Below are 15,724 nucleotides of genomic sequence, written 5' to 3' on the forward strand. Positions count from 1 at the left end.
TATGACCCAGCTGATTAGTTTAACTATTTTCATGTTGAAAGCCATCCAATATCTTTTAATTTCATCGCGCATAGGTCTTTCCTTCCCCAGGTTGTCTAGAGCATATTTAGACCTCTGGGGGACACAATTTCCTGTAGGGAAAAAGACTTGTCAGCTTCACACCGTGTGATTTTGTGTGGTAATAGCACCATAACTTTATCATTTATTTTGGGTAGGTCAATAACTACATGCCCATATACTTCCTTCAAGAGGCTGAGTGTATGCTGTCTGTATCTGCAATTTAATTCAAAACAAGCTCTCTCCAATGCCTTCTTCAAAGTGTAGTGTTTGAAATTTATATTTAATTTTTATTTATTTTTTGAGAGCGACAGAGAGAGAAAGAGAGAGAGAGGGGGGGGGGAGGGAGGGAGAGAATGGGAGTGCCAGGGCCTCCAGCTACTGCAAAGGAACTTCAGATGCCTGCACCCCCTTGTGCATCTGGCTTACTTGGGTCCTGGGGAATCGAGCCTCGAACTGGGGTCCTCAGATTTCACAGGCAAGTGCTTAAATGTTAATCCATTTCTCCAGCCCTGAAGTTTATATTTTAAAAGGCCATTACAAAGTTCTATATTCCCTGCTGCTGTTGGGTTATATGGTAAAATCCCAAAGTATATCCATTACATGTGTCCATTTTTGTACTACACTTCCTGTAAGGTGAGAACCTTGATCTTAAATAATTAGCATGGGGTTCCCATGTGCAACCCAAGTCTACAGTGTATAAGTAGTTGTGATCTGATTTGGCTTGTCACAAGCTTTGGCGTTTCCCAAGCCTGTGTATAGATCTACTATAGTACATGCATATTGATTATGGAAAGAAGATAAAGGGCCAATAGAATCAATCTGAATAGCACAGTTATGTTTTTCAGGCTTGGAGAGGTCATTAGGCAGGTTACGCTTAAACCTCAACTTGGTTCCAGGAAAGTCCTCACACCGGGAAATTATTCTTTTACATTCCTGTCAAGTTACCGATAGGTTTCTACATTACATGCACGTGAACATGGCGTGTATTCCCAAACGTCCTAAAGCCTTCATTATCCATGGATTTGTTACATGAATTTTCAATTTCTTAAATGTTGAACAATTATAATGTGAACTTCATCATTACATTCTATAATCACAAACTGTATCTGAAACATATGGTTAGACTCCATCTATACATTCTCCTCTCCTCTCTTCCCCCTTCCACACAATTCCTCTATTCCTTTCCCTTTCTCTCTCCTTCTTTCTACCTTTCACTTCTCATCTTTCTCTCTTTCTCTTTTCTCCCACTCTTCCTCTTCTTCTCTCCTTGTGGTGACAGGGTTGTATTCCAGAGACATACACATGCTAAGTAAGTGTTTTAATTCTGAGCAATGCTTCTAGCTCCTACTTGTCATATATATATATAAATTAGGTGTGATGCTTCAATCTATGGAGTGGTTCCTAATTACCAGACAGACTTACAAAGTTATGGACAGGAGAGAATAAACACGCTGTAAAATACTTGATTCACATCTATTGGAATGAATAAAAACAAAACAAGCTTTGTGACAATACAACCTGGGTGTATAATGGGAGAAACTGAGCTTTGAAATATTGCTCATGGAAATAAAATCTGGTATGTTCCCTATAGAACCTAGTATAGAAGTTTGTAATAAAATTAAATATATTCTTATCATCTTATCCATAAATTCTTCTCTGAGATACTTGCTCATATAAAATAATCAATGTTCTGAAAGAGTATCTATACATGAATTTTTACAATAGTCTTATAGGTCATTTCCACAAAATGAAAACCCAAATATCCTTAATTATAAATGAAAAAATAAGCTGTACTCAGCTACACATTGAAATACTATTTAACTTCAAGTAGAAACAAACTATTGGCGTATCAATATCATGGGTGTAAGTCAAATGCAAAATGCAACAGAAGTCGGACTCAGATGGTTAAATACTGTGTGTGTGATCCCATTTATATGAAATTCTAGTGAAGACCAAGCTATAGAACAGCTCACAAATACAAACAATTCATGTTAGGGAGGACTTGTGTGGGAGAGGATAAGAGTATCCTGAGGACTTTTATTTTATTTTTTAAGCTCATTTTACTATATGATAATAAAACGTGATTTTTTTTTGTTTGTTTTGTTTTTGTTTTTTTTTTTTGATTTTTCAAGGTAGGGTCTCTCTCTAGCCCAGGCTGACCTGGAATTCACTATGGAGTCTCAGGGTGGCCTTGAACTCATGGGAATCCTCCTACCTCTGCCTCCCGAGTGCTGGGATTAAAGGCGTGCGTCACCACGCCCGGCAAAATGTGATTTTTAAAATGATGCAACTATGCTGGAAGGCAAGATAATCCAAAAAGTGGTCCTTTGTATCCCCATGTCAGCAAACAAATGGAGAGTGGTCATGATACATGGCAATGCATAACAGAGAAGCTTCATGCAGGTTGCAAAGAGAAGGGAGAAGATCTAGGAGGGGGAGAAGGAATCCAATAACCAGCCAGCAGTGTCAAGTCTTCTGCAGAACAAAGGAGCACTATAGCCACTTCGGCTTTAGCAGAAATACTGTCCTGAGAACCAGGGAGTATTCTGAGGTATGGGAGCATGACAGAAGCCCAGTCTGCGGATACTCTGATACAGACAGACACAGGATTTTCCCTGGGCTTGCTGGTGCTTGGTCGATGGCTCATAGGGTGGTGACACCAAGAAGTGATGTCAGAAGACTTAGAGAGAAAGTAAAAAAGAAGTAAAAAGAAGACTAATTCTAACTTCTTATGCTTCTTAAAGTAATGGTAGAAACCTGGCCTCACCATCAGGCTAATTATTTACTTTAGTGTAGAACAAATTATTGCCTTCATTTTGGTCTTATTTTACACAATATAAGGGATTAGTTTTTATACTTTTATGTCCTCTAAGCCTATTCATGTTCATCTACCTGCTTACTCAGTTTCACTACTTTATCTTTTTTTGGTATTAAGATGATTAAATATAATTTAATCAGGTACATTTTTTTTTTGAGGTAGGTCTAGCCCAGGCTGACCTGGAATTCATGGGTGGTCTCAAACTCATGGCAAGTCTCCTACCTCTGCCTCCCAAGTGCTGGAATTAAAGGCATGTGCCACCATGCCTGGCTTACAATGTGTTTTAATGAACCTTTCCTTTTCCCCAGGCCTGATGGGTAAGGATGGACATACTCATATCTAGTCATCATTCTATGTGCTAAGCATGAATGATACTTAAGTGAGACATATGAAAAACACAATTTTTTTAAACTAATAGGCTTAAGAAAATGAAATGTTAATATAATTCAATAAGCAGGGATCTACCCTATGTGTACTTATACAATCATCTCCATGATGGAGTTCCAAACAGAGGATGGAAGCTTTGGAATCCTGTCTGACCAACCATTATTGTTTCACTCAGCTTCACCTTGTTGGGATGAACATTCCACCAGACACAGTTTATAGCTGAAAAGTATTTATTTCTATTTATGAATCCAGGGAACATTCCATCATTGGGGCAAGAAGCTGATTACTTCCATAGATCCAAGCAGAAAGAAACAACTATAGCAAGAAAAATACCTTCACCAACAAATACAAACTCTTCAGAGCTCAAACTGCTCTCCCTATACCTTTGGGCTGTAATTCAGATCTGCATTCAGTGATATTTTCCCCCTGTAGCAGTAATCTGCCTGCTAGGGGCTAAAGCTGTAAATCCAGTTTCAATAAAACACCTGAGTTTATGTGACAATTTAAACTATCACATTCAAAGTATAACAACTGCTCTACATTTTTTAACTTGAAGGAAGGAAACATAAGGAAAATAAGTTGAGTGAAATGGAAATGTGTATTATAAGGATTTTATTGGATAAACCACAGGATTTATAATTTCCACAGCAAGGACTTAACAATACATGTAACTATGTGTTTGCTCTGAGTTTTTTGTTGGAATTATAAAAGTATTTTCCAAACTAGCTTCAAATGAAAAAAAAAAAAAAAGAAAGAAAGAAAGAAAACCTTCTCTGTATACTATAGATGTAAAATGTTAAATTAGGAAATGTCTCCAGAAAAAAATAATTTTTTGTTTCTCAAGTTACCTAGCATGCTAAGTGAGACACTCATAAAGTAAACCGTTCCTGCTTCCTGCCTACACTGGGTAATCAATTGCTTCCACATTTATCCTCTGAAAATGATGCTCTACCTTAGCCAGTCACTAGGAAATGGAAACCTAAGTCTAAATAAATCATCCTTCCCTCATTATTCTCAGGTTTTTGTCCCAGTGATTAAAAGAATTTGGGAATGTAACTACTAATAACATGTTTTGTTTGGTTAATTCTTTCAGTAAACTTGATTTGAGCTCCTATTGGGTTGCAATCACATTTTTGCATGCAAGTTTGTCTCAAATTTAAGATACACTACTAATAACTACTTAATCCTTCATTTTCTTAAGTAGGAATAAATGAAAACATAGAAATAGTTCTCCAAACATATATGAGTAATGTTTTTTTTAAGGAAATTGGTAAGTATTCCTACTAGAATAGAATATGGAAGAAACTCTTAAAGAGGTTCTTAAGTTATAAAATAATTATTGATACAACAGTAGTCACAAACCAAAGTAAGTATAAAGACTATTCTTATAGAACAAAAAATGTGACAGTTGCTAGAGAGATGGCTTAGCAGTTAAGGCCAAAGGACCCAGATTTGATTCTGTAGGACCCATGTTAGGCAGATGCACTAGGGGGCTCATATTTAGAGTTCGTTTGCAGTGGCTGAAGGTCCTGGTGTGCCCATTCTCTCTTTCTCTCTCACTCATTCTCTGTCACATAAATAAATAAATAAAAATAAAATATTTTTAAAAATTACAGTATATAGAAACTGACAGGTCATTTTATTACATTGCTGCACTGTAACAGAAAGCTCTTCCAATTGCAGTGTCTACCACAGAAGACAAAGTTGATACTCCAGAAACACTTTATAAAAATATGACTCAGGAGAAATTAGAATAAATCATTTAAATCACTAATATAAGAGTAAATCAGTATAACAGAATAAGGAAATGATATTGTAGGAATGATCATGGCAAGTTTTCTGAAGAAAATGTATATGAGGTAAGGGCAGAGGGTAAGAGATAATTTCTAGAAAGAAGAACAGTATGTTTTTGAAGACAAAGAGCTAATGCCTACTCATTTAGGGGCACTGTCCATAACTTAGTCTAAAAGCTGAAGTCAAGTTGTATCCATAAAGAACTTCAGTGGTTCTAAGAATCTCATCTCTAACCCTCCACATGGGTTGAAGTCAAGTTATATGTATATAGACCTTCAGTGGTTCTAACTTGCTTATCTCTGGCCCTCTAGCTTGGGCTGAAGTCAAGCTGTATCCATGCAGAACTTAATGTTTCTAAGTTTCTCACCTTTGGCCCTGTAACATGGGCTGATCCTTAGAGATTCTAAGTTTCTCATCTCTGACTCTCTACGGCTTGCTATTCTATCTACTCTGTACTCATTTCAAACTTTTTTTCATTTAATTTTCTATATCCCATCTCTGCCAAGCATTCAATGACTGATAATAGAAATATTTACTAAAATTTATTATGGAAGAACCACAACAATGTCTGCTAGAATCTCCAAGTAATCAAACAAATAAGGCTTGATAACAGCTATCAGAAGAGGATAACAGCCTCACATCTCTGATCTAATGACAAAGGAAAATAGTTTTTTAAAAACTATAAAGAGCCAAAAAGAAAAATACAGAGTCTGTTCCAGAGTGGTTATAGCAGTGTAGTGTGCCTCTCCCCACAATAATAGTGACCATTGATTATGAGAGCTACAGAAACTGGTCTTAGACATTGACATTTTAAAGAGAAAAAAAAAAAAAGAAAAGAAAAAGAGTAAGGAAGGGAGAGCAGCAGCAGTAGAGGAAGGACAGACACTGAAAAAACACTCATTTTGGGCAAATTAAGCCAGTTTTATAACTCCAAAAGAACATAGCAAGCAGGTGAATATAATGAGAAAGTCCATTTAGAGTACTACGATGAAACTCAGTATGGTAAATACTACAACCAAATTGAAACACTGTAAATGAATACCTTTTAAATTTTTTTTATTTAATTAAATAGTTTTTTTATTTAGTAAATACAGTCACTTTGGTACCATTATTAGGCTCATTCATGACCTACCCCTTCCCCTTGCCCCCTGTTTGTTGAGGTATATAGGTCATGCATTGCAGAGTTTGCCCACAGTTGTGGGTAAGATAAATTCCTCTGCATATCCTAACCCAACATGTGGCTCTGACATTCTTTCTGTCCCCTCTTCACAAAATTTCCCTGAGCCATGTTGGGTTCATTTTTGGTCTGCTTCAGTGATGAGGTATTGGGGGGCTCTGGGGTTCTGGCTCTCTGATTTGGTAGGAGTTGATTTTTCTTTGTGTTGATCTCTTTCCCCCTTGTGTTGGTATCCAGTTCATCAGGAAAACAGCACTCTTGCTTGTTTTGCCAATTTTTCTTAATTTCAGCCGGGGCCCTATTGAGGTCTGATGGGGTGGCTTTCTCCTTAGGATCTACATCTATCTGGAAAAGAGAAGGAGATTCTCCAACAGAGAGTAGGTTAGCACCAGGACAAATGAGATAACACTTTTTTTTATAGAGAATTTAATAGGTGTAGACCCTCTTGTAGCCCATGATTGTTGGTTGCTTGATACTAGAGAGTGAGCTTATGTTTGGATATGGTTCTGACTTGTTTCCCAGCTCCAGCTATGGGTCCCATACCACTGAGGGAATCAGTTAGCCAAATCAAGAGCAGTTGGTTCCCTGCCATGGCTATATGCCACTATTGCACTTGTGTGGGCATCACAACAGGTTATTTGCTGATAAGTAGGTTAGATCATGAGTTGCTTGGACAGATATTGGTCATTTTCCCCCAGTCGCCCATGTAGCACCTTCTGGAACTAGATGCACTGACTGTCTGGGGACTGACTCTCTTCCAACTTCCAGCCATGCCTTTCCATTTTACATGTCAAGCACATAAGGTGTCTTCAGCAGTAGGGTCTTACCACTAACCTTTGGTGGGTCATCAAGTACTCTGACAGAAAACTTGTAGGTCTCTCTGATCAAAATCTCAATGTAGATGATAGCCACATGCTGGTACTAGAAGTTACAGGTCAGTGCCCACTAAGAGAAGGAGGAAAAATATAACTAATATACAAGAGTTAGGACGAAGAGAGAGAGGGAGAAGGAGAGGGAGAGAGGGAAGATGTAAAAGATTAAGGTAAGTCTTCATCATACCCTCTCCTGTGTCTTGTAGTTCAGGTGTTCAGTGTAAGGGCCTGGTGCAGGTTCAGCCATTTGGTCTGCCTTTTAGGAAGTAGAATTTTGTTGTACCATTGCCATTTGGGTCTAGATTTGTGTTTCCCACCCCATCGATGCCTTTCCCTCCCTTCCCATCCAACCTAGTGCCTAGTCCAAGCATTTCACCATGCACTACACTCAAGTCCAAATGGATCAAAAACCTCAATATAAGACCAGAAACTTGAATACTACTGGAAGAAAATTTAGGAAGTACCTTCTATGATATGGGAATGGGAAAAGACTTCCTGAACAAAACCCCAGTAGCTCATGATGTTAAAAGGTCACTCAACCAATGGGATTACATGAAGCTGAAGAGTTTCTTTACAAACAAGCCTACAATAAGCAAAGCCAATACATTACCCACAGAATGGAAGAAAATATTTGCAGGTTATCCTTCTGATAAAGTTCTAATCTCTAGAATCTATAAATACTCAAAAATCCAAACAGTAAGAAGTCAAACACCCCACTCACAAAATGGGGCAAAGAGCTGAACAGGCAATTCACAGAGGAATAAATACAAATGGAAAACACACACTTAAGAAAATGTTCATCATCCCTAATCATCAGAGAACTGCAAATTAAAACAACTATGAGATTCTACCTTACCCCAATAAGGATAGCAAACATCAAAAAAAGGAAATGAAAATAAATGCTGGCGAGGATGTGGAGAATTAGGAACACTCATCCACTGTTGGTGGATATGTAGGATTGTACAACCACTTTGGAAAGCAATATGGTGACTCTTGAAAAAGCTGACTATAGAGATACCAGCAGACCCAGTGATTCCCTTACTGGGCATTTACACTAAAACCTTCAAATTACAGACCAGAGAGATTTGCTCAACCATGTTTGTAGCAGCTCAATTCATAATAGCTAAAAGCTGGAATCAACCCAGATGTCCATCACTACAAGATTGGAAAACTAAGATGTGGTATATCTACACAATTGAATTCTATACAGCAGTAAGAAAAAATGACACAATGAAATTTGAGGAAAAATAGTTGAACTTGGAACAGAACATTTTCAGTGAACTTACCCAACCACACACACACACACACACACCCAAAAATCACCACATAGTCTCACTTATCTACAGCACCTAACTTGAATCTATTCAAGATACCTTACATACCCAGCAAGCATCTAGTGGACTACACACTAAAAATGAATACTTTTTTAAGTCAGTTAAAATTTCTGTGATAAGCTTTATAAGTACAACATGTCAAGGAGAGGGAAGGGCATGATAGGATGAAGAAAGGATAGAAGATTTGGTAAACTCACATAGAGATCAACATAAATAAATAAAAAAGATAGGAAAACAGCAAAAACAGCATTTGGAATTTATGGAACACATGAAAGGACCAAAACCACAAATAATGAACAAAGTTGAAGCAGAAGTATTTTATGCTAGAGACACTGAAAAACAGTCATTAAAATCTTTAGCAGAAATTTCCCAAGTCCAGGGCAAGTGATGCTCATCAAAATATAGAAAGATTTAAAAAAGACCAAACAAATAAGATCAGAGAAGAAAATCTTCATATTATGTTCCAGTCAAACATTAAATATGCAGAACAATAAAATATATAGAAAACTGCAAGAAAAACACCAAGTCACTAATAAAGGCAGACCGATTAAAATAATAGCAGATTTCTCAACAGAGAATTAAAAATCATGAAGAACGTAGATGATATATTCTTAATTATGAAAGACAATTTCAAACACTGTAAAATTTATCATAACAAGAGGCTATATAATCAAATTTATAGCAAAATTCATACCAAACTAAGAAAACTACAAAGCATTTTAAATTAAAAATAGGAAAAAAACTGGGGTGCCTACCTTAGGAAAAATTCAAATTATCTCTTTGTAGATTATACTATCCTATCTTTAAGTACCCTAAAAACTTCAATGGGAAATTGAAGTGGTTTATTCATTTCACTCAGAAAAGATGAAACCTGACCACTCCACATATGAAAAATGTTCAATCACATGCACCATAAGACATAAGACAAGACAAAGCTATATTGAGATTCTACCTCATCCTTGTCAGAATGGTCATCTTATCTGTTTTTTTTTTTTTTAACAAACATACAAATGTTGCCTGTTATGGGAACACAAGGAACAAAATATACTCTACTGGGGGGAATGTAAACTCATGCAGTCACTATGAAAATCAGAATGGATTGTCCTTGAAACACTGAGTCATATGACTCAGCTATACCACTCCTGGGTGTTTATCCAAAAGACTCCAAGTAAACAGGTCAGAATTATATTTGCACATCAATGTTGGTTGAGGCAGTATTTATAAGAATAAAGTTATGGGACCAACCTAGGTATCCACAAACAAAGGGGTGGATAAAGAAAACAGAATACAGGGCTGGAGAGATGGCTTAGCAGTTAAGCGCTTACCTATGAAGCCTAAGGACTTAGGTTAGAGGCTTGATTCTCCAGGAATCATGTTAGCCAGATGCACAAGGGGGCCCACGCGTCTGGAGTTCGTTTTCAGTAGCTGGAGGCCCTGGCACGCCCATTCTCTCTCTCTCTCTCTCTCTCTCTCTCTCTCTCTCTCTCTCTCTCTCTCTCTCTTCTCTCTCTCTCTCTCTCTCTCTCTCTCTCTTTCTCTCTCTGTCTCTCTGCCTCTTCCTCTTTCTGTCTGTCACTGTCAAATAAATAAATAAAAATAAACAAAAATAAATTAAAAAAAAGAAAACAATACATACATACATACATTTTGCTCAGTCCTGATTAGATCAAAGCTCGATTCCCCAGGACCCAACTAAGCCAGATGCACAAGGTGGCTTTTTTATCTGGTGTTTGTTTGCAATGGCTGAAGGGCTTGCCATGCCCATTCTCAATCTCTCTCTCCCTCTCTCTGTCAATTTCTGTCTGTTGCTATAAATTAATAAATTAAAACAAGCAAAAATTATTTAAAAAAATAAATTTAAAAATAAAGAAATTGCTAGGCATGGTGGCACATGCCTTAGTCCCAACACTTGGAAAGCAGAGATAGGAGTATCATCATGAGTTCAAAGCCACCCTGAGAATACATAGGAATTCCAGGTCTGCCTGGGCTAGAGCAAAACTGTACCTAAAGAAGAAAGAAAGCAAGGAAGCAAAAAAGCAAGGAAGGAAGGTGCAGCAGACATCTTCTAGTTCACTGAGATGAACTTCCAGACCATGAATAGTTATCGAGGAAGGGATATTTGTTGAAGCTTATAGATCCAGGGGAAGTTTCATAATGGTAGAAGAAGCTGGCCTGCCTTCCAAGCAGAGAGAGAAGCACAAGCCTAACAGGTCAAAAGCCACACAGCACACTTCAGGAACTCCAGCTAGGCACACTTTGCATATCTTTAGAATGAAATCTGAAACCAACCACCACAACTTAAGATACACTCCAGACAGGTGGCTGCAAGGTGAAAACTACAAGTAATAAAGAACTGAATATATGGGCTGGAGAGATGGCTTAGCGGTTAAGCGCTTGACTGTGAAGCGTAAGGACCCCTGTTCGAGGCTCCATTCCCCAGGTCCCACGTTAGCCAGATGCACAAGGGGGCACACACATCTGGAATTCGTCTGCAGTGGCTGGAGGCCCTGGCGTGCCCATTCTCTCACTCTCTCTCTCTCTCTCTCTCTCTCTCTCTCTCTCTCTCTCTGCCTCTTTCTCTGTCTGTCGCTCTCAAATAAGTAAATAAAAATAAACCAAAAAAATTAAAAAAAAAAGAACTGAACATATAGGGGGTCATCTATTCTATTCAACCCACCATAGTAGGAAGGAAGGAAGGAAAAAAGGAAGGAAAAAAGGAAGCAAGAACATAAAAATGTGGTTTTTTAAATACCACTTGGCCTTTTTATCTTTTATTTTCAAATGACAAATTTGTTAATATTTATTGTAAACAATAAGGAATTCAAAACAGGGCTGAATAAATGGCTTAGACGTTAAGGTGCTTGCTTGTGACGCCTAAGAATGTATGTTTGAGTCTCCAGGTCCCCAGTAGCCAAATACAAAGTGACCCAAGCTTGCAGTGACACACAAGGGGGGTGTATCTACAATTTATTCACAGTGGCTGAAAACGTCCTGGTGCACCCATTCTGTCTCTTACTCTGCCTCTTTCTCTCTTTCTGTCTGTCAGGAATAAAATAAAGAACTCAAAGTATCTTTATGAACCTGTATTAGATGCAATGTTGAATGTGATTTTAGTGACCAGTGCTATTATTACTATTATTTATTATTTGGCTAGAGTGTGAGTGTGTGTGTCTGTTTGTTAACACACAGGCATGTATCAAGTGTTTTGCGGTAAAAGAACATTCCCTAAAGTTAGTCCTCATCTTATACTTTAAGGCTGGGTCCTTTTGTTGTTCCCTGCTGCACACACTGTGAACTTTGAGGATTCCTCTGTCTCCCTCATCCCTTCTCAATGTAGGAGCAGTGCAGAAACTCACCCACTATTGTGCTGGCTTTTCTGTGCAGTAGTAGATATAAAAACATGTCCTCAGACTCTGGAGCCCTGTTTTGGGATTTTATTTTGGCTTTCAGATTGTTAAAGAAATTCCACCTAAGGTTAAAAAATGCTTAAAGCTGCTTAGGGGAAATTGTGAGGTCTGACTTTGTCATTATTTTATACTGTACATAAGTCCTGTAGCCATGAGAGTTTACTGCCTGAAAGACAATAACCCAGAGATAACCCAAAGTTTCGAGGTGATATGTGCAGATCTGGGACTTGAAATCAAAGGGAAGAGATTGGAGGCAGTAGGACACAGAGCCTTGGAATTTGTTCCAAGAGTTGAACAACTAAACCTTGAAGAGTGGGTATATTTAGTTGGTGGTAGAACCTTTGGAATTTGGTGTAAGGCTCAAAGTCCTAGGACACAACATTGTGTTCTAGGCTGTTTGTAGTTGTGCTGGATGTCGTAGGGCTGGCAATGCCTTTGCTCTGGGATCATCTACATGGTCTACATGGCAATCTTGTGAGACTTAAAGCTGCTGCTGCCATCCATGTAAGAACTGCCACTGAGACCCCACCCAGAGGAATGTCAATCAAGAGGGCCCCAGGTGTTCAGTCTCCTGTGCCTTCTGAGAAGGGCGTGTTTCCTTGGGGAGGCTTGGCACTGAGGAAATGGTTGTATACTTTCCCTTTCCCACTGTAACAAAGCATAATGAAAACAAGAAGGTGGTGTGGAACTGATAGACATAAGGACAACATACATGCCAAACCCGCACGCTCGCGCACACACACAGCACATACATACATACCACAAACAGACACAGACACACACACAAATGCACACAGTGGGCACCTAGACACAAAGAACCCAAACATACACACCACATACATACACCCAAAAACGCATACACAGCATGTACACATGTATGTATAAACATGCACACACACACACTTCACAGAAGCACAGACATGCTACACACACATGACACATATATGCATGTACATATGTATATATACATGTACATAAAGTCACACCAGCAGATCAATGCATTGGACTTTGCTGTGGGATACCGAGACAAATTATATGAACATTAAACCAAATATTGCTTTTAAATAATGAAAATCCTGAATGTCGAGCAATTTATTTTTATTTACTTGTTTATATGTGTGTGTGTGTGTGTGAGAGAGAGAGAGAGAGAGAGAGAGAGAGAGAGAGAGAGGGAGAGAGGGAGAGATTGAGAGAGAGATTCTGAAACCACATGGATCTCTGGGAGTTTTTTATGGTTGTTCTGAAAACGGGAAGTGTATTTTTACTGTCACGACACTGGAAAGGAAACACTCATGGGATTGGGTTTTGTTTTTGAAGTTGGAATGTCTTCATTTTAAGGGCCAGCTGAAGATTAAACAGGGAGCTGCTCTGTTTTTAATAACTGGTTAACTTTGAGCTATTTTTTCTTATGTGGATCATGATCTTTCTCTGTTTTCTCTTCATCTGATGACTTTTTCCTTCTCCATAGCCAAATTAATAAACAGCATAACAAAATCCAAAGTGGAATCAATAAAAGTAGTAAGAGCCAACTCCATCTTTTCTTTCGAACTGTTTTTCTTGGTGGAGCTGGGCCACTGTCAACACTTCCTCCATCACCACTTACCAGGCACTGTGGTGGGTTCCATCCAACATCACAATGGCAGTGATCTTTATTGTTGCAGACTCCTCTCTTATTGCAGGTTTTAGAATGGCAATCTCGTTGCAAAAGTTTCACAGGAACACACCTCCTGCGCAAGCACATATGTTTCACACCACAGGCATTGCCGTCTTCCACATTACCATCATCAGGTGTTTTCAGCCCCCAGTGGTAGTCAATACCCCAGCAAGTGATGCTATTGACTTTATGAAAATGCACAGTGGTATGACCTCTCATATCAGGAATCTCTGTCACATTCTCACACTGAATTCGGCCACAAAGGGCATGTGAGGAACGACATCTTCTGTAAGTGTCCCTTGTCATACCACAGTTGCCAAAACGGTCACCTCGGCTGTTCACTTCTTTGTAGCAGCTCTGTTCTGCACTTCTGGATTGGTTGCCAAAAATTTGGTGACACTGTTCCTCACGATTATGACACTTCTTTTCATAGCAGTAGTTATTGTCCTTGCAAGGGCTTCCTCCTTGCATATACACATCATCAGGACATTCCTGTGAAGTTCCATTGCACCACTCAGGAAGATCACACTCATTTGCCACGTCTCTACACAGTGTGCCTGGTGGCATGAAGCGGCAGTCTTTGCAACAACCCCCCACGGCACAATCAGAACCATTTTTTAGAGTGCAATCTGTCATGCAACAGGGATCTTTCATACAAGATACCGTGGATCCACAGTCACATAATTCTCCACCTTCAACCACACCATTCCCACAGACCTGTTGTTTCAGTTTGATGATGTTCTCTGTTTTTTTTATATTGCGTATACAGGCACGTGTCAGAAGAGTGTTAAATGCCTCCTTATAACTACAGTTGCTGAATCTTTTGGAAGTAGTTATTCTTTTTGCCATGATACACTCATTTGAACCACAAGTACATGTTCCATTATCATGATACATACCCAAGTTATGGCCCAGCTCATGTGTCACAATGTATCCAATGCGAATCATGTCATTGCTATCAAAGCTATTTATTCCACAATTATATTTGTTACTACATATCGTTTTCACATACCCTAAACCAATAAGTCTTCCGTAATCCTGTCTTACAATAAATTGCATGCTATCATGAGGAAGGCGAAGAGCAATATTTGCCTTCCAAATGCAAAATATTGTCATGACATCATTCATTTTTCCTTTTACGTTAATTAGATTTTTTTCATTCCAAAGCTCAAATCCAACAAGGAACACCTCTGTATCCAGAGACTCATAATATCCATTAATGAGATTTACAATTGTAAGAAGGTCTACATGCACTGCTGTGACGTTACGTTTTCTATATACATAATGATTATAATCTACAACCGTTGCAACTTTAATGAATGTTTGATGGGTCCACCAGCCCTCATAGCTACTTTGCATCAGTATAGAGTCGTCGCTATCTTGAATCTTCATTTGTCGTGCTATTTCTTCTTCCGTTAATCCACATCCCATCTGGGACAGCTGGGTATCATTGCTGTCCAAGTTATAAATCACATGTTCAAATGTGGAAGAAAGGTTCTTGGGTTTGATTTCATAACTGGTGTTATTTATCTGTATTGTTCCTTGAAAGCCCCCCAGGCAGGTGTTGACAGCAACCATGGACTCTGGGTCCCCTTCCACATACCCATGGTAGTAGCAGTCCTTTGGGATGAAAGGCTGCTCTTCTTGAAGAGCACCCTGCTTAGTGTAGGTAAACACAGAAAACTGACTGGATACCAGCACCCGCTTGGCCTTCAGGTGGACAATGTGTCTCTGGCCCCCAAATCTCATACTATAGGACAACCAGGTTGGAGACCTTATGTCTCCACTAGTGCCAGAGACCCTCAATGGTATCACCACTTCTGGATGTGTGTGGGGCTGAGCATGCCCACTCAGGGGATATGCAGAAAGGGCGAGGCAAACCCCCAGCCATAGCTGCACCCTTGAAATTCTCACATGCAGCAGGGCCTTATCCGCACAGACCATGTCCTGCAGAGTAAGCCAAAGAAAGGCAGGAGTCCTTGCTGCCTGTGTCTTCCCTCTGGCCTGGTAGCACGCAGCGCTGACACTCAGTGATCTGTCTTCTGGCAGCTTCCATCCATCAGAGCAGCAGGACTGAAGAAATAGGAAAAACGGTACTGGTCACACAGGTATGGGCATTGCATGATTAGGTAGGGATAGCATAGTAAAAGCCATGTGGTGGCTTGTTTCAGGTGTCCCCATAAACTTAGGGGTTCGGGATGCTAGATGCCACCGCCGATGG

At 39.1% G+C, this 15,724-nt stretch overlaps 1 protein-coding gene across 1 annotated transcript; it reads right to left on the reverse strand.

Moving 5' to 3' along the window:
• Positions 1 to 2,455: 2,455 nt before the first annotated feature.
• Positions 2,456 to 15,447, reverse strand: LOC101597043 (disintegrin and metalloproteinase domain-containing protein 25-like). Its single transcript, XM_004666395.3, has 2 exons — positions 13,453 to 15,447; positions 2,456 to 2,740 (listed from the first exon to the last, which is right to left on the reverse strand). Exons 1-2 carry the CDS (start codon positions 15,445 to 15,447, stop codon positions 2,456 to 2,458), a joined length of 2,280 nt encoding a protein of 759 aa, XP_004666452.3.
• Between the last annotated feature and the right edge of the window lie 277 nt (positions 15,448 to 15,724).

Source organism: Jaculus jaculus, chromosome 1 (assembly GCF_020740685.1).
Source record: "Jaculus jaculus isolate mJacJac1 chromosome 1, mJacJac1.mat.Y.cur, whole genome shotgun sequence".
NCBI lineage: Eukaryota > Metazoa > Chordata > Mammalia > Rodentia > Dipodidae > Jaculus > Jaculus jaculus.

Bases quoted from the DNA above. Each gene is read 5' to 3' on its own strand.
- LOC101597043 (XM_004666395.3), bottom strand. From the start codon at position 15,447: ATGGTCTGTGCGGATAAGGCCCTGCTGCATGTGAGAATTTCAAGGGTG. The intron at 2,741-13,452 runs GTAAGTGGTGAT...TTTCTCTCTAAG, and splicing joins GGAACCCACCACAGTGCCTG to TCTTCTGACATCACTTCTTG.